Consider the following 24357-nt stretch of genomic DNA (forward strand, 5'->3'; position numbering starts at 1 on the left):
CAGGTGTGCAGCTCCTAATGACATGCGCTTTTCATGCACTTGCTGGCCAGCTTTACGTCTCCTCTGGTGAGCGGTCCGTCGGGTCTTCTGACAGATGAAGTGTCAGTGAGGCTGACCACGATGAGTGAGCTGACTGAGGGGTCCGTTCCCCGTGCCCACCTCTGTTTCCCGTCTGCAGGGCTGCCAGCTACTGAGGCAGGGCCGGTCCAGGCTCCAACTGAGACAGTGCAGTCGTCTAGCTATGTTCCTGCAATTTTCCCCTCTTTTGCCTCATGTGCTTGGTTGTTCTGTGGCTTGGCACATAAACATTACATTCTGCTATGTCTTCGTGAAAATCTGACACCCTTATCATTACACAGCATGCTCTTTCTCCCTGGTGATGTTCCTTGCTCTCCATCCAGCTCTGCAATTAATGTAGTTGCTACGGTTTTATTCTGATTAGTATAGTGTGGTGTATGCTCATCCCTGTACTTTTAATCTTACAATGTCTGGATAGTTAAGGTTGGTTTCTCATAGGCAGCACGTCACTGCTGTTAGCTTCTTAATCCTCTCTCTCTCTTTTCCCTGGTGTGTAGTGACCATTCAGTTTCAAGCAATCATTGATATAGTTGGATTAGTATCTGCTGTATTTATAACTCTCTGCTGCCTATTGCTGTTGTTCTTTGTGGTGGTCTTTTGTCTTCCCTTTTTCTGCCTTCTATGCTTTTAATGAACACATTATACATTTCCATTTTCTGTTACATATCAATGATGCTCTTTAAAATTATTTTAGTGTTGTCCTGGCCATGTGGCTCAGTTGGTTGGATCATCGTCCTGTACACCACAAGGCTGCTACCTGTCCCTTTCCCCCCTGAGAACTCAGTGCTAGGCACATGTGGCTCCTGTTGTCATTGAAATCATCCTCATCATGCACTCACCGGCCTCCTCAGCCCTCACCATCATGTCTGTCATTGTCTAATTGTGTTGTTGTTCTTTTTATTGTTTCTCATCACTACAATAGAGAAGTTCTGAAGAAGCCTGCTTCCAGCTCTGTCTCTTGTCCAGAGAAGTGACACTGGACTGCAGGTTAAGTACATGATCGGGTCATCACAGGGGATAGCATGTTCACAGGCAGTGCGGCAGGAAGCGGGGCCCCCGCGGTCTGCATGCTTTCAGAGAGTGTGTCGCAAGAACACTTGCCTAAGCATGGGGACTTCTGCGGCCCATAGTGTGGGAAGGAATGACAGACCACTAGGAAAACGAATTTGGAGAAAAGTCGGAGTTTCAGCATGAACCATGTGCCTCCTCAGCCCTCACACAGGAGCCCCCGGGGTAAGCTGGTGTCGGAGGCCCCCTTCTGAATGGAGTTGATGACATCACACAGAATGGGGCCTAAAGCAAAAGAATAAGTAAATGAGATAAATAAACCCACAAGGAAATGCTGTGCCCCTTTCTCCCTGAGGGCATGAGCCTTTCACAACACCATCCGTGGGCTCAGGTGGACAGTACGGCAACTTCCTTGGCACTAATTCTCTCTCACAGCCCGTGTCTGACCATTAGTGCATCTTGGCAGTTGTGTCCACACAGTCTGTCCACATCCAAGCATTTCCCAATGTCCCCACTGGTCCCGGCCCAAAGCCCCCGTGGTGTCCCTGCTCCACTCTTACTGCCCGTGAATCTGCTGTTTCCCCCATGGTGACCGCAGCTGTTGGTTTAACCTGTAGTCCAGTGTCACTCCTCTGCTCACCAGGTCCACGCTCCAGGTGTTCCCCTCTCACCTGGAGCAAAAGCCAGGCCCATAGCCCTGCCTTGTCTTCATGCTGCCCCTTCTGGCCCCTGGCCCGACACCGCCCCCTGCTGGCCAGGCTGCGTGTTGCTGTTCCTTGAACTGGCCCAGGCCCAACTGTCCCCACCTTGGTCTTCGCTTGTCATCTCTCCTACTCTTTTCCATGTGGTTTCCTTCCTCATTTTCTTGATCTATAAGAATATGTACCATCTGGACATTGTTACAATAGGGTTAAAATATAGTCTGCGTATAATTTTCCCACTGGGAAATATATCTCAACTCTTTTTCCATGCTGCCAAGTGCCTTAAAAAGACAAAACTAATTTTAAGTTCTGTATATATTACGACACGCAATGGAGACGCCATCATTGAACTATCACTCCATTATCATAAATCATTTAGATCCCACTTCTTTTATTATTGCATTGCAATAAATATTAACTTGGATATTCTATCCTCCTTCATATATTAAGATAGTTCCTTAGTGAGATTTCATGGATTCGTGGCTGTAAGATTGTTGGTTGAAGGAGTCTGAGATTTATTTATGCTTCTTGTGGAAGTTACTCATTGCTTTCCACAAAAATGATACAAACTTATACTACAACAATATGAAATATGCGTACGTATATTTATTTCATTCATGTTCTATTTAGAAAAATATAAAAAGAACTGAGAAAAGAGAAATATCTGATTAATGCAAAATAAATTGAGAAAATTTTATAATTTTTATCTTTGTTATTAGCATCAAGACAAATAAACTAATTAAATAATGCCCAACTTACTTCTTTAAATTTATATACTTGCTAAATGTTTGTATTAAAAAGCTGTTCGCTCAGATTGCCTATTTTAGCTAGAACAAATTACGTATATAATAAGAAAACAATAGAACATCAGAAACAGTAATTAATTGGCCTTTTCTTTTAAAACTGAGAAATAACGGTGTCTGCAGAACTGGTGGCCATAGGTGCGCAAAGGCCTGGCTAGGATGGCGGGGGGCATACAGCACTGACCCTGGAAGTCATAGCTCCCAGGAAGATGCTGGGCTTTTCTTTCAGTACCTTCTGACCCTCGGCAGTGCCTCCCCCCTCCCCGGCGTGTCCTGGAGGCCCTGCCGCCCCACACTCCATAGGGACCCCCACTCCAGCGGGGGTGGAGGATGCTGGGCCGCGGAGAACCAGACGGCCCATATAGTGAGCTCTAGCTACGGAAGCATAGATTTTAATTCATTTCTCCTATTCATTATTTTACTCACTGAATAGATCAAAATCTCTAAGTCAGACTATTTGGAACGAAGCCATGCGCCTTATTCTTTTCTCTAAATTTCAGTATAAAGAACGTAACTCCGAAAGTGGGGGACCCTGAGACACGCAGAGCTATCCGCCGTGCCTTCGACGTGTGGCAGAACGTGACTCCCCTGACATTCGAAGAAGTGCCCTACAGTGAGTTAGAAAACGGCAAGCGAGACGTGGATATAACCATCATTTTTGCATCTGGTTTCCATGGAGACAGCTCTCCCTTCGATGGAGAGGGAGGGTTTTTGGCACATGCCTACTTCCCGGGACCAGGAATCGGGGGAGACACTCATTTTGACTCCGACGAGCCGTGGACACTGGGAAATCCGAATCACGACGGTAAGCATGTGGTTCTTTTCATAGCAAACACCTGTCTTATGTTTGGTTCTGGACGCCAAGTAATTCTCAGACTTACGGTACTGACTCTACATTTGTTTTTAAAATTATGAAACAACACGTGAGGCTTTTCATAACCTTTGCAATAAGAATTTTTATGGGCCTCTAGGTCATGGTGGTCTTTCATGCGGTCTTTCGATGGGAGATGAGAGGCCTGGTTTTGTGCCGTGTCACTTAGTACTGAAGTCTGGGTGCGTGTTACGCAGCCTCGCTTCCCACACTCCGTTCCAGTGTTTCCACTCGACACTGCACCCTGATTGACATTTGTTGTGTGGCTCCTTCCTGTTACTTTCTTTTCAATCTTCACCATTCTACTCTGTGAATCTTGCCCCTTTCTTCTCTTACCCATTTCCTTTTGTCTCCCAATTTAATACAACTACAAAAGTTATTATTTTGTATTATATCCTTCTTTATTTTTATGAAAAACCACTTTCTCGCTAATGTGTTTTGACACATCTATCAGTTTTCTAATCTTATAATTAGTCGATATGCAAAAATAATGTGAAACTAAAGTCCTCAGTGCAAAAGGAGCAGTTACTTGAAATAAGAAGCATGGTTTCTTCCCAGACAACAATCCATCTTCTGTTTTATGTTTAAAACACAGTCACGGAATTTGAAGATCCTGGGGTTACAAGGTTCCAAAGCAGCCTCTCTCCAGCCCCTGCAAACAAGAATGACATATTTTCTTCTCCCCACATAGGAGAGTGCTGCTGAACATACAAGTGTGCTCGTTTTCATAACAACTAACCAGCTCATAGCACTCTCACTCTCTCTGATGAGGGAAGCCCAGCCATCACGTCAAGCGGTGTTGGTTCATGAGGTTTCGTTAGCTGGACACTGCCCATGAGATTTTAGAACATGCAGCAGTCAAACACCGTGTAGGACTACAGGATGGGTTAGGTCGAGTTAAACTTAAAATCACATCAGATTCCAAAGAAAGAAAATGCAATAACTACTCATGTTTTACCCCCAAAATATCTAGTATTACACAAGATTGTTTTGAATTATTGTCAGTAGGAGTATTGGCTATAATATTAAATGATGGTTTTGTTGTTAAGAACTGGTTGGAGACTAGACGCAGATGGTGGGAAACTCCACGGCGGAATGAAAAGCAGGAACTTCGGGCTCAGACTGCCCTGTGTTTGATCCCGTTCTCTGGCGCCGGCCCAGGAGCCTGCCTGGGCGCTGGCGCTCTGCTCCTGAGTCCGGGCTGGGGCATGCTCTGTGGGCCTGTGCGACCTCTTTCTGAGCAGCTAGCAATGCAGCCCCCAACGGGAGCCGGCCTGATGCATTAGTCGTGTAAAATAAACTGGGCTTACTTTATTTTTATCAAAACCCCACAGGCATGCTAATGAACTGGTTCAGATGTCTTCAATTGTTAAAATTATTTTAAAGACTGGAAGGAATGTTTGCATCTAACTGTCTGAGGAAAACAGCAGTTCCATCAGAATGTTGCGGAGACAGTCAAAACTGCATGTGCCTCCCGGGGAGAGACTTTCTTCAGAAATTCTGAACAGAGAAAATCGTGCTTCATTCCAATAAAGAAGCTGTTAGCGGTGGATGTGGTGTTCTTGGGGTGCCGCTGGGATAACATTTCCAGAGACCCACCGGAGGACCAGGTGTGGGTGAAAGCTTTATTTTTGTGGAATTACATCCCTGAGCTTCCAAAGTCCCGTTTCTCTCCATCCAGTCCCGGAGGAAGCGTAGCTGGGGCTGCGGTCCCGCCAGCGCCCAGGTTCCCTTCAGGTTGAGCTGGATCCCGTCAGCGTCTGGCTAGTCCGTCATTGGTCCACTGTGTGGGGGCCACATGGCCCCGGGCCACACGGGAGAGTGCAGGAGGGCCCTCCCCCAGCAGCAAGAGTCCCACGGGCCTCAAAAGCACTCATAGATCCTCCCTTCCCCCCAACTGGTGGGCGGAGTATGACGCTGCAGCCCGGAAATACCTGAGTGACTAACCATGTACCTTATATGGACTATACATTGGACCACCAATCCACACCTGCCAAATACCCTAAGCCCTTGTCCTATATGGACCATACATTAAGCCACCAATCAGCGTGCGCCGAGTACACTGAGCCCCCACCCCTTCCCATTCCGCCCCTCAGAAGGCGTGCCCACCCCTGCAGGTGCTGCTGTCCTCCCCTTTCGAGACAGCCCAGCAGGTGCTTCTCCTCTAATAAAGCCTGTAGTCCTGGTTTTAGGCCTCTGTCTGATCTTTTAAGCACGAGAGATCGAATTCCTTTGTTCAGGGGATTCCATGTCCCAGATTTCCGAGCACTTGCCGTGCTGTGCCCAGACTGGCCAACCGCCTCTGTCCCCAGGTGTGGTGGACAGTCAGGTACCTTCCCCAGCCACCCAGCTTTACTGGGCATGAGTCCACCTTCCTCTTGTTGGACCCCGGGGAGTGTAAAGGTGTAGCTTTCCGATGCAGCTGCCCAAGTGACATGCCTCTAACATCTGGCCTTCCCTTGCTTCTTTCCTGTTATTAATGACCCCTTGGTCGTAACGGTACCAGACCTAAGACGCTACTTTGCATTTATATCTCTGAAGCTGTGTTAATTGTGCTTTGTGGCCTCATAAATTTAAAATTATTTTTAAAATCTTCTCTGAAAGAGATGGTACCTATCAAATACCCATATGTTCTTCTGAAATACTGAAATAAGAAATCTGCAGAAATCCTCTAGGTGTATCCTTTCTCAGCAGTTTTCTTAGGCATCAGCCAATATTTTTGGAAAAAGGAAGTTTTAAGAAAAAAATCTATGGGGACATTTGAGATGACATAGGAAATGGGAATGTTGGCACCGAGTTGAGTGGGATCCGTGTTACCAGTGCTCATGGTATGTGCTTTGTATGATGTAAGAAGTTTTCCAAGGAATACACATGTGGGAAAGAATTCCAAAACACTAGTGAGGTGTCCAGTGCAGCCAGTGGGCTGTTGACTCAGATTCTACGTGGACACATTCAATTGCCTCTGAACTTATACTGTCCAAGTATAACAATTTTTGTAAATAGGCCTATTATTAAAATCCTAAACAAAGCAATTATTTAATATTTAGTGTTTGATTTGGAGAAAAATATTGTTTCACTGGTCAAATAGGAATTTTTTCCCTGTGAGTTTAAAGGAAATGCCTTTGCAAAACAATAGTGTTTCACATTGTAGGGATTAGGAAGCAGTTAACTGACTGTTCAAGATGTATCACATGGAGATTGATGCTAATTGAAATTCCAACCTTCCCCTGACAGCAGCAGGGCAGGAGGGGTGGGTCTGGGGAGTGTGGATTGTTTATCTCAGGGCTGCCTCTGGCTCCTGTGGGAGCTGGTGAGCATGGGGAGCATCAGTGTCTGTCTGCGCTGATCCCAACTCTGATTGCCTTTGTATCAGGAAAACGGGAGGCGCGCTTCTGACGTCTTCACTGATAAACATCCTTCGTCTAGTCCCCGTGCTCCTGGCTTACTTCCCGGGAACATAGTTTTCTCTCCTAGTCCAGTGGTCGGCAAACTCATTAGTCAACGGAGCCAAATATCAACAGTACAATGATTGAAATTTTTTTTGAGAGCCAAATTTTTTAAACTTAAACTATATAGGCAGGTACATTGTTATTAACTTAATTAGGGTTAGGAAGGCTTAGGAAGAGCCACACTCAAGGGGCCAAAGAGCCGCATGTGGCTCGCGAGCCTCAGTTTGCCGGCCAAGGCCCTAGTCACTTGTCTTAGAAAGCAGAGCAGAGTAATTTAGCAGAAATGCAAATGGAGAGCCGCCTAAGTGCGGCTCCTTTTCCACCGCATATTGCTCAGCTAAGAAAGCAATTTGAATCCCATCAACCTCAAATGAGATAAACAGTGTCTTAAGCTGCCAGTAGCTCTTCATTCATTGTTATCCGCCTTACCATCAATTTGCTCAAACTCGTGATACCTTTTGAAAACCCAACCTAAAGCCCGTTAAGATTAAGTACATTATGCAATCGTTACATTAAACAAATAAACACACACACACCTACTAAAAATGCCTTTTCTAAAAGAGTTTTTAAAAAATCTGTTATGGAGTGGCTAAGCAAAGCATGCACAGTAATTCCCAGTGGGAAATGCTACTGTGATGTGGTTTTTGAAAAGTATCCATTGCCTGAATGCGAGATGGAAATTTTACCTCTGGCGAAATGTGAAGATTCCTTCTGCGAGTCATTATCTATTGTTTCCTTGGCGACGGTATGAAGTTTAAAGGGCGCTATCCATGTAAACAGGCTTGTCACAAAGCCTCTTCCTAATCAGACAGGTGTCTGTCCCCGTCCTGGGATCTCAAATGGGTAATTCTCAGCAGAAGGCTCCCTGTGGACATGGCAGAGAACTGCGACCAAGAAGTGTCTGGAGGCAGATCTGAGTTGACTGTGTTGCAGTTCTAGTGACAGGAAGAAGGCATGCCTTTGGCTGTGTTTATTGTCAGAAAAGTCCCTGCCAATGAGTGCTCTGATGGTGTCTGTTTAAACACCAGGAAAAGAGAAACGTTGATCTGGATTTCCTCTGGGATGTCAAGCACGTAAATCTGCCTCCACGTGATCATGTGATGGTTACGTTTACTCGTAACTGGGCTGGGCTAAGGGACGCCCAGGTTCCCGGTAAATACCTCTGGCTGTGTCTGTGTGGGTGTCTGGGAGAGATTCGCATTTGAATTAGGAGACGGAATAAAGAAGATTGACCCTGGCCAATGTGGGGCATCAGCCCGCCTGCAGGGGCCCCGCTGGAACGAGAGAGAGAGAGAGAGAGAGAGAGAGAGAGAGAGAGAGAGAGAGAGGTTTTTTGTTCCACTTATTCATGCACTCATTGGTTGATTGCATAAATAACCAGGGATAGGCTGGCAACCTTTTGGTGCACAGGATGCTGTTCTAACTGGCTGAGCCACCAGCCAGGGCTGAAACTTTAAGTGGCCACAGTGTCCCTCCTCCCCAGCTGGTGAGCTGTCCCCAGGAGCAGGAACAGCCCATGCAGCCCCCGTGGACTGCAGCTGCCAGCAGTTGAGCCTGGAGAGCTGTGAGCCCTGCGGTGTGTCCTGTGGGCCTGGCCCTCAGCCCACTCTCCACCTTTTTCATTGAAAGGCCATTTGACCAAATGCAGGAGAAAAGGAGGCAAGTCCAGAGACAATGACAGAGCCTCTCTACTGGCTGTCGTCTCTCATTCGAAGCTGTGAAAGGAGAAAACAGTAAAATGCAAATAACATGAGGACCCAGAGGTAATGGGGCTTTCGGTATGTCCCCGGTGCTCTGTGAATTCATTTTAGGTATTTAACTCACGCATTACTCACAACAGACTTATAAAATAGGAAGTGCAATTACTTTCATTTTGCAAGGAAATTGAGGCACCAGAAGTTTGGTGACTTGCCCAGGTTTCCCTAGTTAGCACAACAACAGCAATGAAGCCATTACACAGACCTAAAGAATCAGGGAAGTGGAATAGTGCTTCCATTTTTAGGAGAAAAATGTATCGCTGAAATATTTTCTCAAGTGAACCAAGAAAACAATATTGGAAACAACTCAGAATGCCCATAAGGGCTTGCTGGGAGCAGGAAAAGAAAGCCTGTTATACTCCAAAACCAGAGCCTGTCATGTGGAAGGAGAGCTGGGCAAGCGTTTCCAGGAGAGCACGGGAAGGTAAAATGACATGAGGTTCAGGACTACGTACAGAAGGCGCGGGGATCAATCCAGCTTGTGATTACGGGTTCTCCCGAAGGCGGGGAGGGTGGAAAAATTAAAGTGACAGAGATAAGCCACCACAGAAGAGCAAAAATGCCTCGTTCTAAATTCAGACCAGTAGTATGCAGTTCAAAAGAGTCACTGCATTCATTGTAAAATTAATTAATGCAATCAGATTCATGAATAAATATTAACACATGCCAGTTGTCATGTGCCCCTGAGTTGGCTCTGACTCCTGGGGACTCTGTGAATGGTGAATGGGTGAATGGTGAATGGGTGAGCTGGCAGGTAAGACAGATAAGGAAAGATAAAAATCAAGGATGACCTTTCACCTACAGCCACACAGGAAACTACCAAACAACACAGAAGCCAGAAGGCAGTGCAATATTTTGAAATGCTAAGAGAAAACTAGAATTACCAGACAAAACTGTTGTTCAAGGATTAGGATAAAAAGAATAAAAAATGAGAACACTGACCATTCGTTTAACATGTATAAGAAAGAGGCTTTCTAAGACAAGTAGTACAGGATGAGAAGGAGCCTGTAAGAAGAATCTTCGATGAAACGAAGAATTTTGATCAAAGAAATTAATGAATGTTCTATCTATCCTATATAATAAAAGCCGAATATGCTAAGTGTCTGGTCATCCAGTCATTCATTCAACCAATCAAAGCGTAATATGTTAATGATATTCTAAGGCCACTCAACCACTCACTATGACGTGCACTGACCACCAGGGGGCAAACGCTCTGACCAGTAGGTTGGCTTGCTGCTGGGGTCCTGCCAATTGGGACTGAGTGAGGTGGGGCGGACACACCCTGGAGCCCTCCCTAGCTGGCCAACCTCCCGCACCCCTCCCTGGCCCCAATTGTGCACTGGTGGGATTCCTCAGCCTGGCCTGTGCCCTCTTGCAATCCAGGACCCCTCAGGGAATGTTGGAGAGCCGGTTTCGGCCTGATCCCCCAGGCCAGGCCGAGGGACCCCACTGGTGCATGAATTTGTGCACCAGGCCTCTAGTAAGATAATAATGTATAATCTGTGCAGTTAAAAAGAGACAGAAGTTCCTTTTATAGTAATAGCAGGTAAACCAGGGAAGGAATGGACAGCATTACATTATTCTAAAAGTCTTATATTGTTTAATAGTAAGGGTAAGGAATAAATCTTACATGTTTTCAAGTGGACATAGTCAATCTTTAAGGATAACCAATAAAAAATACGTTTTAAGGAGAGTATACATTTAAAATGTCAAGAAAAGAAAAATAATGGTATAAAACAGAACAAATTAAAAAGATTAGAATAAAATAATTTTAAAATTCCAAACAGATCATTAACCTCCATGAATGTAAACAGACTGAATGGGCCAGTTCCAAAGCAAAGTTCCTAAATCAATAAAAACAAAATCCCACTGTCTAGCACGTGTGTGCCCTGGGGGATGAGGGACAGAGCCCAGGATTCACGGGTTTCATTTCTGATGCGCTGGTCGTCTGACCAGAGTCGTGCCCTCGTTCACCAGCAGAGTCTTTTCACACCAGCATTGTTTCCAACAGCAAAGGAAGCAGAACCACCCACAGGTCTGTGTTAGGAGGTTAATATATACCTATAGTTTACAGGAACATGTGGAACGCCGAATGGCAGGAAAATGTGTCATGACTGCTACCAGCAACAACATAGACAGCTCTGAGAGAAAGATGAGGGAATAAGGAAAGTTACAGGAGACAAGACATATACTGTGATTCCATTTGTTTTGAGGTTCAAAAACAAGGGCAATTAAAGATACAGGTGTGGAAATGCCCTCTCACAGCAAGGGGGAATGCCACAGCTGCTGGGGGATGACCAGCCGCAGGAGGTGGGGCACGGGATAGGGACCAACGTACCAGGAGATGGGGCAGGGGATGGCGGGGCTCCCAAAGGGAGGTGGTTTTTAGGACTATGTTAGTATCATGCTTCATAATTTGCATAGATGCTAGTAATGTTGTCTTCCATGTATCAAATAGCACATAACTAGGATCCATCATCAGAAATGGGTCTTGCAAAGAGTATGGAAGCCCAGAATACTATTTGATCTTAATCGAATTTTACCTGTCAGGAAGTTTTCATGCAAAAAAAAAAGGCATCTGAATTAAGAATTGAAGGGAAAGTATAATTTTGGCCAAGTGACATAGGAAGAGGGGAATGTTAAAGCGACTATGGAGATGGTCAGCCTGTGTACACACGAGGACACGCTCATTGGGGGCAGGACTCGGGACCTCACCACTAGCCGCCCGGCTGGTGAGCTCTGCTGGGGCGGCCCCCTGGCTCTAAAGCCTCGCCCAGGCCCAGGCCCCTCTAGCCAGGCTATGAGATATTTAACTTTGATGACTTTTCAAATGGTATATCCACTCTTTTGTCTTTTCAGAGTTTAAAAATTTCCCTATTAAAGTATGCAAATGTGTTCTTTAATTTATTCAAACACTGAATGTGGTTTAGCAGGCAGCATTTTATCCCTTTTCTTCTTCAAAGTTTTTGATGTGAAATAATTGGTTTTCTGAGTTCTTGCAGGCAGCAGTGCCTTCTCATCAAAATGTTAGGAAATGCACTCAGTAAGGTTATTAAGCCTTTTGAAGAATATATAAAACTAGAGGACTGGTGCACAAATTCATGCACAGGTGGGGTATAGCTGGCCTGCCCTGACAGGGGCCAATAGGGCCAGGCCACTAGGGGTGAGGGGCCTTGGGCGGTTGGCCAGCTAGCCCCACCCCCAATCAGAGAGGGGGGCCGATCCAGGGGCCTGACTGGCCAGGGGGAGGGGCTGTAGGTGGTTACGGGGTGCTAATCGGGGCCCCGATCGGGCCAGTTGGCTGCCGCAGTGCACATCATAGCAACTGGTTGTTCTGGTTGTTACAGTCGTTCCACTCATTCTATCATTTCGGTCGCTTGGATTTTATATATATAGATACTAAAGTCCCAGCGCATGAAATTCCCTAGGCCTGGCTGGTGATCAGGGCCTATCAGGGCTGTCTCGCCCAGTCCCGATCAGGGCCTGCCAGCCGCATGGCCTGCCAGCTGCTGGATGGGGCCTTCTGGATAGGAGGAGGGACTGTGGGAGGTTTCCCAGCTGGGGGGAGGGAGGAGAGACTGGGGGATGTTGGCTGGCCGTGGGAAGTTGACTGTGGGAGGGCACTGACCACTAAGGGGCAGCACCTGCATTGAGAGTCTGCCCCCTGGTGGTCAGTGTGCGTCAGAGTGACTGGTTGACTGGTCATTCCGGTCGTTTCAGTCATTTGGTCGTAATGGTCATTTAGGCATATATATATATATATATATATATATATATAGACTAGAGGCCCAGTGCACAAAAATTTGTGCACTTCGGGGGGCCCTTCAGCCTGGCCTGTGCCCTCTCACAGTCTGGGACCCCTTGGGGGATGACCACCTGCTGGCTTAGGCCCACTCCCCGGGGGATCGGGCCTAAACTGGCAGTCAGACATCCCTCTGGCAGCCCGGGAGCCCTTGGGGGATGTCCACTTGCCAGCAGGGAAGCAGGCCTAAGCTGCAGTCGGACATCCTTAGCGCTGCTGAGGAGGCAGGAGAGGCTCCCACCATCACCGCTGTACTGGCAGCTGTTAGCATGGCTTATGGCTGAGCAGAGGTCCCCCTGTGGGAGCTCACTGACAACCAGGGGCAGCTTCTGCATTGAGCGTCTGCTCCCTGGTGGTCAGTGTGTGTCATAGTCACCAGTCATTCCCAGTCATTCTGCTGTTAGGGTCAATTTGCATATTACCTTTTTATTATATAGGAGTGCCTGGCCAGCCTGGGTGAGGGGCCGAGGGCTGTTTTCAGACTGGCCACACCCCTTTCAGGGTGGGGGGTGGTCCTGTTGGAGTGCCTGGTCAGTCTGGGTGAGGGGATGATGGCTGTTTGCAGTCTGGCCACAGCTCCTTCAGGGTTGTGGGGTCCTCCTGGGGTGCCTGGCCAGTCTGGGTGAGTGGCTGATGGCAGTTTTCAGGCTGGAAAGCCCCCCAGCAGGGAACCTCACCCCATGAGGGTGTGGCCAGCCAGGGTGAGGGGCTGATGGCTGTTTGCAGGCTGGCCATAACCCCCAGCCACCCGAGCTCCCAGTGGAGGCTGGCTGGAAGCAGGTATCTGGGATTTATTTGTCTTCTATAATTGAAACATTGTTGCCATGAGCAGAGGCCTCAGCCGGCTCAGGGCTGGTGGGAAGCTTGGCTTCCTCCATTGCCTGGGCAACCAAGCCTCCTGCTTGCTCCAGCTCCATGGCTGCCAGCCCCCATCTTGGTTGGGTTAATTTGCATATAGTCGCTCTGATTGGCTGGTGGGCATGGCTTAGGGCGTAGCAAAGGTATGGTCAATTAGCATCTTTGTCTTTTATTAGTGTAAATTAACTAATTTCAGTATCTTACCATAAAAATCAAGTTAGTGGAATTATATTCACAGCAACAGTGGCAACCAGATTAATTTTATCTTCCTGGTTTCCATAATTGAATAAATTACAGTTTGAGTTCAACTAAGGCACGTGTCCGCATCGGTGCTTTTAACATGTGTCCACACACCACTCAGACACTGTCCCTTTGTAGCTGTGTGATTCCTTTCTAGTGGCTGTGGGGCACTGAATTAATCGTCTCTAATGAGTAGAATGTGGTGGTGCTGTTGGGTCATGCAAAGAACTCACGATTGGATCTCTCTCTCTCTCTCTCTCTCTCTCTCTCTCTCTCTCTCTCTCTCTCTCTCTCTCTCTCTCCATCTTTCCTCCTCAAGATATTTGCCTCAGAGCCCCATCACTCTGTTCTGTAGAAGCCTAGGCCGTATGGAGAGCCAGGAGGAGGGACTTCTCCAGTCACCAGCACGAGTTTGCCAGTGAGCCTCTCTGGAGGGCACTCTGGCCTCAGGCCTCCCAGAGGCACACACCGGCCTCAGAGGAGACACCTCACTCAGCCCTGGTAGCAGTGAATAACTAGAATGTCGTTCTTGAAGTTTTTTACAAAAAGCAGCTATAAAACAGCATATTTTAGGGCTTTCAAGTGTTGACACTCACTCTTACACAGAAAATCTTTCATTTCCTACTTTTTGAAAATTGAGGGTGGGTGAGTGACTTGGGGGAACGTGCAGATGCCTGCCTACATGGCTGGAGGTGGGTTGTGTAGGAGCAGCCGACTGCTAGGAAGCCAGGAGGCAGAGTGGCACAGCCAGGGGAAGGCTGTGGAAGGTCTGGGTGCTTCTGCCAATCGGTCCCTGATAAGTGCCTGCACAGGAAGTGATGGGCGGGGACAAAGGGGCCACTCCTGTTCAACTCCTTCTTCCTGACAGTCACTGAGCGAGGCGGCGGGGCCACAACCAGGGGGCACTGCCCCGTAGCGGCCGGAAGGGAAGCGGAGGGCACGCCTGCAGCTGTGTGGCAGGGGTTTGCAGGAGCGTGGCCGTGGGCAGGCGGTGAGCCAGGTGGGAAGGGAGAGCTGCTGGGAAGGTGTCCCTGGGAGGACGAGGAAGGGAGGTGTCGTGGTGGTGAGGTTTCACACGCCCAGGTGACCCGACGGCAGGTGCCTCGGGTTGATGTGGCTGGGCTCCCGGGAGCCTTTGTTGCTTGTGATGGCTTCTGTTCCCAGCTGGACATGCGTGGACGGTACTTTTACTGCTTGTCGTGAAAGCTCATGGAAATCAGGCTCCTGAGCAACGGTCGGGGGCGTGCCGTCCTTTCGGAGTCAGCATTGCGCCTGTGCCTCCCTGTGCCGTGCGGCCACATGACGTCTCCCACCTCGGTTTGGGCGATGACGCTTACTCCAGACAAGTCTGTGTTTTGGGGGGTGGCGGGTATTAATTCATGGAAGGTCATATTCAGCGCAGAAACGGGGCTTCGGGTTCAAACAGACCTGGGTTCCGAGGTGCAGTGCCACTTCCCAGCTCGACAAGTTCTTTCTCCAACCTTTGTTTCTTCGGTTGCTGTTTGCGGGTAACCCCATCACCTCAAGGGGTCCTGTGAGAATTCCCTTCTGGGCAGGTGGGTACCCAGCCTGTTCATTTCTGTTCCCTCGTTAAGAAAGAAGACTTCGCCTGGCAGGGGACTCCGTCGCTGGGCGTTGTCCTGTAACCAAAAAGGTGCGAGGTGAATTCCCAGGCAGGGCCCAGACCTGGGTTATGGGCTCTATCCCGGGCAGGGTGCACGCAGAGGCCACCGCCCGATGTCTCTCTCTCCCTTCCTCTCTCTCTCAAAATCAATAGAAACACCCTCTGTGAGGATTAAAAGAATGAGGTTTCATTACAGAACATGTTGGATAAATCATGGCCAGATAAAAGCATTCCTATTATTTAAAAAAGAAAATTTTCTTTTTATTTATTTATTTATTTATTTATTTATTATTGCTTAAAGTATTAAAAAGGGTATTACATATGTGTCCATCCCCCCCCCATCCTAGACAGTCCCCTAGCCTCCCCTATCCCCCAGTGTCTTATGTCCATTGGTTATGCTTATATGCATGCATACAAGTCCTTTGGTTGATCTCTTACCCCCCTACCTCCTGCCCCCCAACCCTCCCCGGCCTTCCCGCTGCAGTTTGACAATCTGTTTGAGGCAGCTCTGCCTCTGTATCTATTATTGTTCAAAAGTTTATAATGGTCTCTATTATCCATGAATGAGTGAGATCATGTGGTATTTTTCCTTCATTGACTGCCATATTTCACTTAGCATAATGCTCTCCAGTTCCATCCATGCCGTTGCAAATGGTAGGAGTTCCTTCCTTTTTAGAGCAGCATAGTATTCCATCGTGTAGATGTACCACAGTTTTCTAATCCATTCATCTACTGATGGGCACTTAGGCTGTTTCCAGACTTAGCTATGGTGAATTGTGCTGCTATGAACATAGGGGTGCATATATCCTTTCTGATTGGTGTTTCTGGTTTCTTGGGATATATTCCTAGAAGTAGGATCACAGGGTCAAATGGGAGTTCCATTTTCAGTTTTTTGAGGAAACTCCGTACTGTCTTCCATAGTGGCTGCACCAGTCTGCATTCCCACCAGCAGTGCACAAGTGTTCCTTTCTCTCCACATCCTCTCCAGCACTTGTCGTTTGTTGATTTGTTGATGATAGCCAGTCTGACAGGTGTGAGATGGTACCTCATTGTTGTTTTGATTTGCATCTCTCAGATGATTAGTGACTTTGAGCATGTTTTCATATGTCTCTTGGCTTTCTGAATGTCCTCTTTTGAAAGGTGTCTATTTAGGTCCTTTGCCCATTTTTTGATTGGATTGTTTATCTTCCTTTTGTTAAGTTGTATGAGTTCCCTGTAAATGTTGGAGATTAGGCCCTTATCAGATATGACATTGGCAAATATGTTTTCCCACACAGTGGGTTTTCTCGTTGTTTTGTTGATGGTTTCTTTTGCTGTGCAGAAGCTTTTTATTTTGATGTAGTCCCATTTGTTCATTTTCTCTTTAGTTTCAAGTGTCCTAGGAGCTGTATCAGTGAAGAAATTGCTTCGGCATATGTCTGAGATTTTGTTGCCTTTGGATTCTTCTAGAATTTTTATGGTTTCCTGTCGTACATTTAAGTCCTTTATCCATTTTGAGTTTATTTTTGTGTATGGTGTAAGTTGGTGGTCTAGTTTCATATTCTTGCATATATCTGTCCAATTTTCCCAACACCATTTATTGAAGAGACTATCTTGGCTCCATTGTATGTTCTTGCCTCCTTTGTCAAATATTAATTGAGCATATTGGTTCAGGCCAATTTATGGGCTCTCTATTCTATTCCATTGATATCTATGCCTATTCTTGTGCCAGTACCAGGCAGTTTTGAGAACAGTGGCTTTGTAATACATCTTGATATCTGGTATTGAGATCCCACCTACTTTGTTCTTTTTCAGGATTGCTGCAGCTATTCGGGGTCTTTTTTAATTCCAGATGAATTTTTGGAGAGTCCGTTCTAGATCTCTGAAGTATGCCGTTGGTATTTTAATGGGAAGTGCGTTGAATTTATAGATTGCTTTGGGTAGTATGGACATTTTGATGATGTTGATTCTACCAATCCATGAACACGGTATGTTCTTCCATCTGTTTATATCTTCCTCTATATTTTTTTTCAACGTCCTGTAGTTTTCTGAGTAGAGGTCTTTTACCTCTTTAGTTAAGTTTATTCCTAGGTAGCTTAATTTTTTTGGTGCAATGGTAAACGGGATTGTTTTTATAATCTCTCTTTCTGAAAGTTCACTATTGGTGTATAGAAATGCCTCTGATTTCTTGGGGTTAATTTTGTATCCTGCTACATTGCCAAATTCATGTATTAAGTCTAGTAGCTTTTTGATTGAGTCTCTAGGGTTTTGTATGTATAATATCATGTCGTCTGCAAATAAGGACAGTTTTACTTCCTCTTTTCCAATTTGGATGCCTTTTATTTCTTCTTCTTGCCTAATTGCAATGGCTAACACTTCAAGTACTATGTTGAACAGGAGTGGTGAGAGGGGTCATCCCTGTCTTGCTCCTGTTCTTAGGGGAAATGGTGTTAGTTTTTGTCCATTGAGTATGATGCTGGCTGTGGGCCTGTCATATATGGCTTTTATTATGTTGAGGTATGATCCTTCTACTCCCGCCTTATTGAGAGTTTTTATCAAAAATGGGTGTTGAATTTTGTCAAATGCTTTTTCTGCATCAATTGATATGACCATGTGGTTTTTTTCTTTCAATTTGTTTATGTGATGTATCACGTTTATTGATTTGCGGATATTGTACCATCCTTGTATTCCTGGGATAAACCCTACTTGGTCATGGTGTATGATCTTTCTGATGTACTGCTGGATCCGATTTGCTAAGATTTTGTTGAGGATTTTGGCATCTATGTTCATGAGGGATATTGTCCTGTAATTCTCTTTCAATGTGTTGTCTTTACCTGGTTTTGGTATTAGGGTGATGCTGGCTTCATAGAATGAGTTTGGAAGTGTTCCTTCCTCTTGAATTTTTTTGTAGTAGTCTGAGGAGGATAGGTTTTAGTTCTTCCTTGAATGTTTGGTAAAACTCCCCTGTGAAGCCGTCTGGTCCTGGGCTTTTGTTTGCTGGAAGCTTTTTGATGACTGCTTCAATTTCTTCCATAGTTATTGGCCTGTTGAGATTTTTAGATTCTTCCTGATTGAGTTTTGGAAGGTTGTATTTTTCTAGGAATTTGTCCATTTCCTCCAGGTTGTCTAGTTTGTTGGAGTAGAGCTATCCATAGTATTTTTTAACAATCATTTGTATTTCTGTGGGGTCTGTTGTTATTTCGCCTCTATCGTTTCTGATTTTGTTTATTTGGGTCCTCTCTCTCTGCTTCTTGGTGAGTCTGGCTAGAGGTTTGTCAATCTTGTTGATCCTTTCAAAGAACCAGCTCTTGGTTTCATTGATTTTCTGTATTGTTTTTTTGGTCACTATGTCATTTATTTCTGCTCTAATCTTTATTATCTCCTTCCTTCTGCTCACTCTGGGGTTTTCTTGTTGCTCTCTTTCTAAATCGTTGAGTTGTAGAGTTAGATGATTTACTACCATTTTTTCTTGTTTTTTGAGATAGGCCTGTAGAGCTATAAACTTCCCTCTCAGGACTGCTTTCATTGTGTCCCATAGGTTTTGGATTGTTGTGTTTTCATTGTCATTAGTTTCCAGGATGTTTTTAATTTCTTCTTTGATCTCATTGGTAACCCAATCAATATTTAATAGCATGCTATTCAGCTTCCAGGTGTTTGAGTATTTTGGGTTGTTTTTATTGTAGTTTATTTCTAATATTATGCCATCATGGTCTGCGAAGATGCTTTTTATGATTTCAATCTTCTTGAATTTGGGGATACTTTGCTTGTGACCCAATATGTGGTCTATTTATGAAGATGTTCCATGAGCACTTGAGAAGAACGTATATTCCCTGGCTTTGGGGTGAAGTGTTCTGAAGATGTCTATTAAGTCCATCTGATCTAGTGAGTCATTTAGGATTGCTGTGTCTTTGCTGATTGTTTGTCTATAGGACTTATCCAGTGCTGTCAGTGGTGTATTAAAGTCCCCTACTATGATTGTATTGTTGTCGATCTCTCCTTTGATATCTTCCAGGAGTTTTTTTATGAATTTGGGTGCTCCTGCATTGGGTGCATATATGTTTACCAGGGTTATATCTTCTTGTTGTATTGATCCCTTTAGTATTAGGAAGTGGCCTTCCTTATCTCTTGTTATGGCCTTCACTTTGAGGTCTATTTTGTCCGATATAAGTATTGCTACCCCAGCTTTCTTTTCCTTTCCATTTGCCTGAAAGATATTTTCCCATCCTTTCACTTTCAGTCTGTGTGAGTCCCTTCTAATGAGGTGGGTTTCTTGTAGACAGCAGATGTATGGGTCATGCTTTTTTATCCATTCAGCCACTCGATGTCTTTTGTTTGAAGCATTTAGTCCGTTTACATTTAAAGTTATTATTGAAAGGTACTTGTTTGTAGACATTTCTTTTTTTTGTGTGTGGCTGTTTTCTTTCTGAGCTTTTTATTTCTTCTTTTTATACCAGACCCTTTAGCATTCCTTGCATTGCTGGCTTGGTGGTGATAAACTCCCTTAGCCTTTTTTTGTCTGTGAAGCTTCTTATTTCCCCTTCAAGTTTGAATGATAGCCTTGCTGGATAGAGTATTCTTGGATTCAGTCCTTTGCTTTGCATCACTTTGTAAATTTCCGTCCATTCTTTTCTGGCCTGATGTGTTTCTGTTGAGAAATCATTTGACAATCTAATGGGAGATCCCTTGTATGTAACTTTCCGTCTCTCTCTTGCAGCTTGTAAGATTCTCTCTTTGTCCTGAACATTTGCCATGGTGATTATGATGTGTCTTGGTGTGGGTCTTTTCGGGTTCACCTTGTTTGGGACTCTCTGGGCTTGTGTGACTTTTTTCTTCCCCACCTCAGGGAAGTTTTCTGATATTATTTCTTCGAATAGGTTTTCTAATCCTTGTTCATCTTTCTGTTGTTCTGGTACCCCTATTATTCGTATGTTGTTTTGTTTCATGTTGTCCCAAAGCTCCCTTAGGCTCTCCACCTGTCTTTTAATTTTTGTCTCCAATTGCAGTACATTTTGGGTGTGTTTTGCTTCCTTGTCTTCTAATTCACTAATTCGGTCCTCCGCTTCTCCTAGTCTACTGTTGATACTTTCAATGGTGTTTTTTATTGCAGCTATATTACTCTTCATTTTTTCTTGGGTCTTACTTAAGTTGTTGATTTTTTCATCTGTTTCTTCTAGCTTCTTCCATATGTTATTGACTTTTTCATCTGTTTCTTCTTGCTTCTTGCAGAGGTTGTTGATTTTTTCCTCCATCCGGTTTATGCACTCTAGGACCCTTAATCTGAATTCTTTTTCTGACATGATACATGCCTCTGTATTACTTAGCTGCTTTTCTGGAGAGTCCTCCTTCTCTTTCCTTTGGGGGTTTCTTTGTCTACCCATGTTTGATCTCACTGACATATCTAGACGTTGAGTCGTTCAGTGGCTGCTCCCTGGGTGGCAGTGACTCCTTGGTCTGTGGTTGCTCTTCGGGCGGTTGCGGTAGCAGCTGCTCTTCAGTTGGCAGCAGCTCCTCTGGTGGGTGCTGTTCACAGCTGTGGTGGTTCTTCTGGCTGGTGGGGGCGGTTTCACGTACAGCTGCTGTTCCTTAGCAGAGGGTGTGGTGCTCAGGAGGCTGCTGTTGCTTGGATCTGCTGCGTTGATTTAAGGGCACAGAATACAACACAACAAGGCACCACGTACCAGGCACTAAACACAAATATATTCACGATATTAATAACCCCAAATAAAGGTGACCACCCGAATTAAGAGAATTAGGGGATAAGGAAGAAGGAAGAGAAAAAGATAAAAGAGAAAAAAAGAAAAGAAAAGTAGGGACCAAAAAATGAAATTGGGAAAAAGAAGGGGGGGAAATAAAAGCGAGAAAAGAAAAGAAAAATAGAGCAAAAAGAGAGAATGAAGTGGAAGAGGGGAAGAGACTTTTTATATGAGGAGAATACTCCTATAGAACCGCCACTAATCCCAGCAAATTCCAGCAACATCTCCCTGTAGATGGATGCAAATTAGAAACAACCAATAATATAACGATGAAAATAGAATGGAGAACACTAATCCCAAAATAAAATAAAGAGAAAATAAAATGGCACTTTAAAAGATGGTAAAATGGTAGCAGTAATAATACTGGTTAAAAATAAGAAGGTAGTAATTAAAAGGGTAAAATCAGGTGATGGAAAAATAAGAAAAAAAAAAGAAGAAAAAAAATGGAAAAAAAGGGAAAAAAATTGGTTTCTTAGTTAAAAGGTGAAAAAAGAAAAAAAAAAAAACTGCAGTAGTGAAGGTCCTTCGGTTCTTCTATTCTTCAGTGTGGCTCACCTTAGACCTGCCAGGTATTCAGGAGAGTGTTGAGTTTCCCTGTGATACACTGTTCCTCTGTGTTGTAAACCACAGTCCTTATTTTAAAGCAGGCCGTATTTGTTTCCCAGACTGCCTTAATTTGTATTTAGCAAAGCGTCAGTTTGTGGCTCAGCCTCTGGGTGGCAGTGTTTTTGGGTTGGCCTCTGAGGCTATATTCGGAAATTTTCTTTTTCTTTCATTCTTGTCCCCCAGTTTGGCTTCCCCATCCTAACGGCAGACTTAGAGAGTAGATGAGGAAGAGGCTTAGCGACACCCAGCCTGTTGCAGGACCCGGTGTATGTTCCAAAACAGGCCGTGGCCGCTGGCGCCGGCACCTCTGGCTTGTCTGTGCCGCAGGCATGTGTGCTTTATGCCCTCCCGACATCACTCACGTGGGCTTTTTGATAAAACGTCCCGGTGAGCCGGCAGCAGGGCCCTCCCCGTGGGGGCGGCACCGTAGTCACCAGGGTTGTGATTCCACATGTTTAATTTTTGCTTAATCTCTTCACCTTTCCCTCCTCCCTCTGACAGTCGCCCACCTGTTCTCTGCCTGCGAATCTGTTTCTAGTTTGTTCGTGAGTGTATGTTGCCCATTAGATGCTCATCAGTAACTTCCTGAAGAATGACAGTCACGGTGGCTGAGGCCTGGCCACAGGGGCTGTCGCGGGCGCCTCCGCATTATGATGGGGGAGGATGGGCCTCCCTCCGTCCACACCTGCAGGAGATGGGATTCCCATGAGTGTATCATCCATTAACTTCCATGTTAGTCTGTGAAACGGGTCTCTGTCCCAGCTGCAGAGGGGGGGGCTCCATCCACGGAGCGCGGGAGCACAGAGACTGACCCCGAGCAGGTGCGTGGCCCAAGGCCGGCCGTATCTCAGGCTCCTGCCCCAGCTCCGCATTAGGGCGGCATCCTGTGAACGGTGCTGTGCAGTGACGCAGCCACGCGTGGTTTTGCTTCGCAAGATTCCCTGCATTTAGTGAAGACAGGGGACATGCCTGACTCGCTGAAAAACGGACTTCCTGTCAAACCAGAGCCTGAAGGAAGCACACAGGTACTCGGGTCTCCATGACCCAGAGCGTCCCCTTCCTCGCGTGCAGGCCCAGCGTGTGCATCGTGCCGACCCGTTCTAAGTGCTTATGGATTAAGACTCTAAATGTTCCGTGGCTGTACACCTTTGAAAAAACTTAATGATATTTGGAAGACCTATTAGAAGGGTAGTTGATTTCCTTATATTTTAATGCCAGAAAATGTCAAGATATTAGCAAGGAAATGAGAAATTCAAAACTCAGGTTGGCAGTGAGCTGAGAGGGACGAGGGAGCCGAGGAATGAGGCGAGAGAAAGCAGACCGAGTCGGTGGGGCCGCTGAGAGCCAGTGTTTGAGCAGGTTCATGGGATCACACGCGTTAGAATTATTTATCACAGTTCTTATGTATGAATATTGATAGTCATTGTTTTTAATCCTCACCCAAGGACATGGGAGAGGAAGGGAGAGAGAGCGAAACATTGACCGGTTGCCTTCTGTGCGCTCCCAACCAGGGATCAAACCACAACCCAGGTACATGCCCTGACCCGGTATCGAACCGGCAACCCTTCAGCACATAGGACAACGTTCCCACTGACTGAGCCACTCTGGCCGCGCTGCGTCATCCTTTTTTAATACTTGGCGTATGTGGTCCTCCCAGGGCACAGCATGTGGAATGCGTGGATGGCGAAGGAACATTAGATGAACGTAGACGTAATGATGACACGAAAGTGATAGTGAATGCGTGATCCTTCATCAGACGCAGCCGGGGTTCTGAGACTGGAGGTCAGAGATGCCAGTGAGCTGCCAGCCCACCGGGCGCGGGCAGCAGCGGACTCCTGTGGGAGCCGGAGGCTGACCCTGGCCTGGGTGCCCCCGTCAGCGTGCGCAGAACCGCGACCTGGGACGCAGTGCTAAGCCCCGGGAGCCACTGTGACCCTCACCCGAGGAAAGCGGCCGGGCACTTTTTAATTCTCTAAAGCTCACCACGTGACAGCAACTTTTGTTTCTAGTGGAATTCAAGTCACAGGGCGGCACTTTCTTTAACAATGTTCCCTTTACACTGTGGTGCAGGGTTAGTTACGTGCCTGCCAGTCATCTGGAGAGTGACACTTACTCGGAGCTCTCGGACAGGGCTTCTGATTACAGTGCTGTGGCGAGTGGCGGTTCCTGTCGATCTCTCAGTGCCCTGCAGCCTCGCTTTTCCTTAGACGAGTAGTGCCCGCCCTGGGACCCGGGTGGACGGAGCACTGGCTGGACCTGAGGGCAGCAGGTCCCTGAAATGCAGGACCGGCTGCGGGTACTTGTTTCACTTGTTGGTTCTCTTATTGGTCAAATATACGAACCACATGTGACTCAGAGACTGTCTTCCTGTGAGAACCGTGCAGGGGTCCTGAGGCCGCCCCAGAGCCAGGCACCCCGTGCCTGTTCGCTGGGGCGGGAGCGGGTGCACAGGCAGCAGGTTGTGCAGGTGAAGAATAAAAACGAGGTGTAACCCTGTACAGGGCCCTGGGGCTCTGACCAGGAAGTTGCATCTGTGGCCAAAAGCAGGCAAGAGTGCCCACAGGTATTTCGGAGCCAGCACTGAGCTCAGGTATCACCGGGCTCTTCCTGGTCCCGGGAGCCCCGGCCTGTGCTCAGGTCCCTGGTGGGTCCTCGGCTGCTTGAGATCCGTGTCTGGTCCTCGGTGTGCCTGGGGGAGGACGGCCCTGACCTGAGCCCACGGGAGCACCTGCGGCCACACTCCCTGGCTGCCTGGCGGGCAGCTCTGTCCCTAATGCCTTGTGATGTCAGATGTGTATCTTAGCAAAGGCATCTGGTTTGAAATCCTA

At 46.4% G+C, this 24357-nt stretch overlaps 1 protein-coding gene across 2 annotated transcripts in view; it reads left to right on the forward strand.

Annotated features, from left to right (window-relative positions):
* Positions 1-24357, forward strand: part of MMP16 (matrix metallopeptidase 16) — a 169600-nt gene that overhangs the window by 93568 nt on the left and 51675 nt on the right. For both annotated transcript variants that reach the window (XM_059673172.1, XM_059673170.1), the window contains exon 4: positions 3091-3395. In XM_059673172.1, the coding sequence (XP_059529155.1) occupies positions 3091-3395 (305 nt within the window). The remainder of the gene's footprint in view (positions 1-3090; positions 3396-24357) is intronic.

The sequence above is a fragment of the Myotis daubentonii genome, chromosome 17, assembly GCF_963259705.1.
Source record: "Myotis daubentonii chromosome 17, mMyoDau2.1, whole genome shotgun sequence".
NCBI lineage: Eukaryota > Metazoa > Chordata > Mammalia > Chiroptera > Vespertilionidae > Myotis > Myotis daubentonii.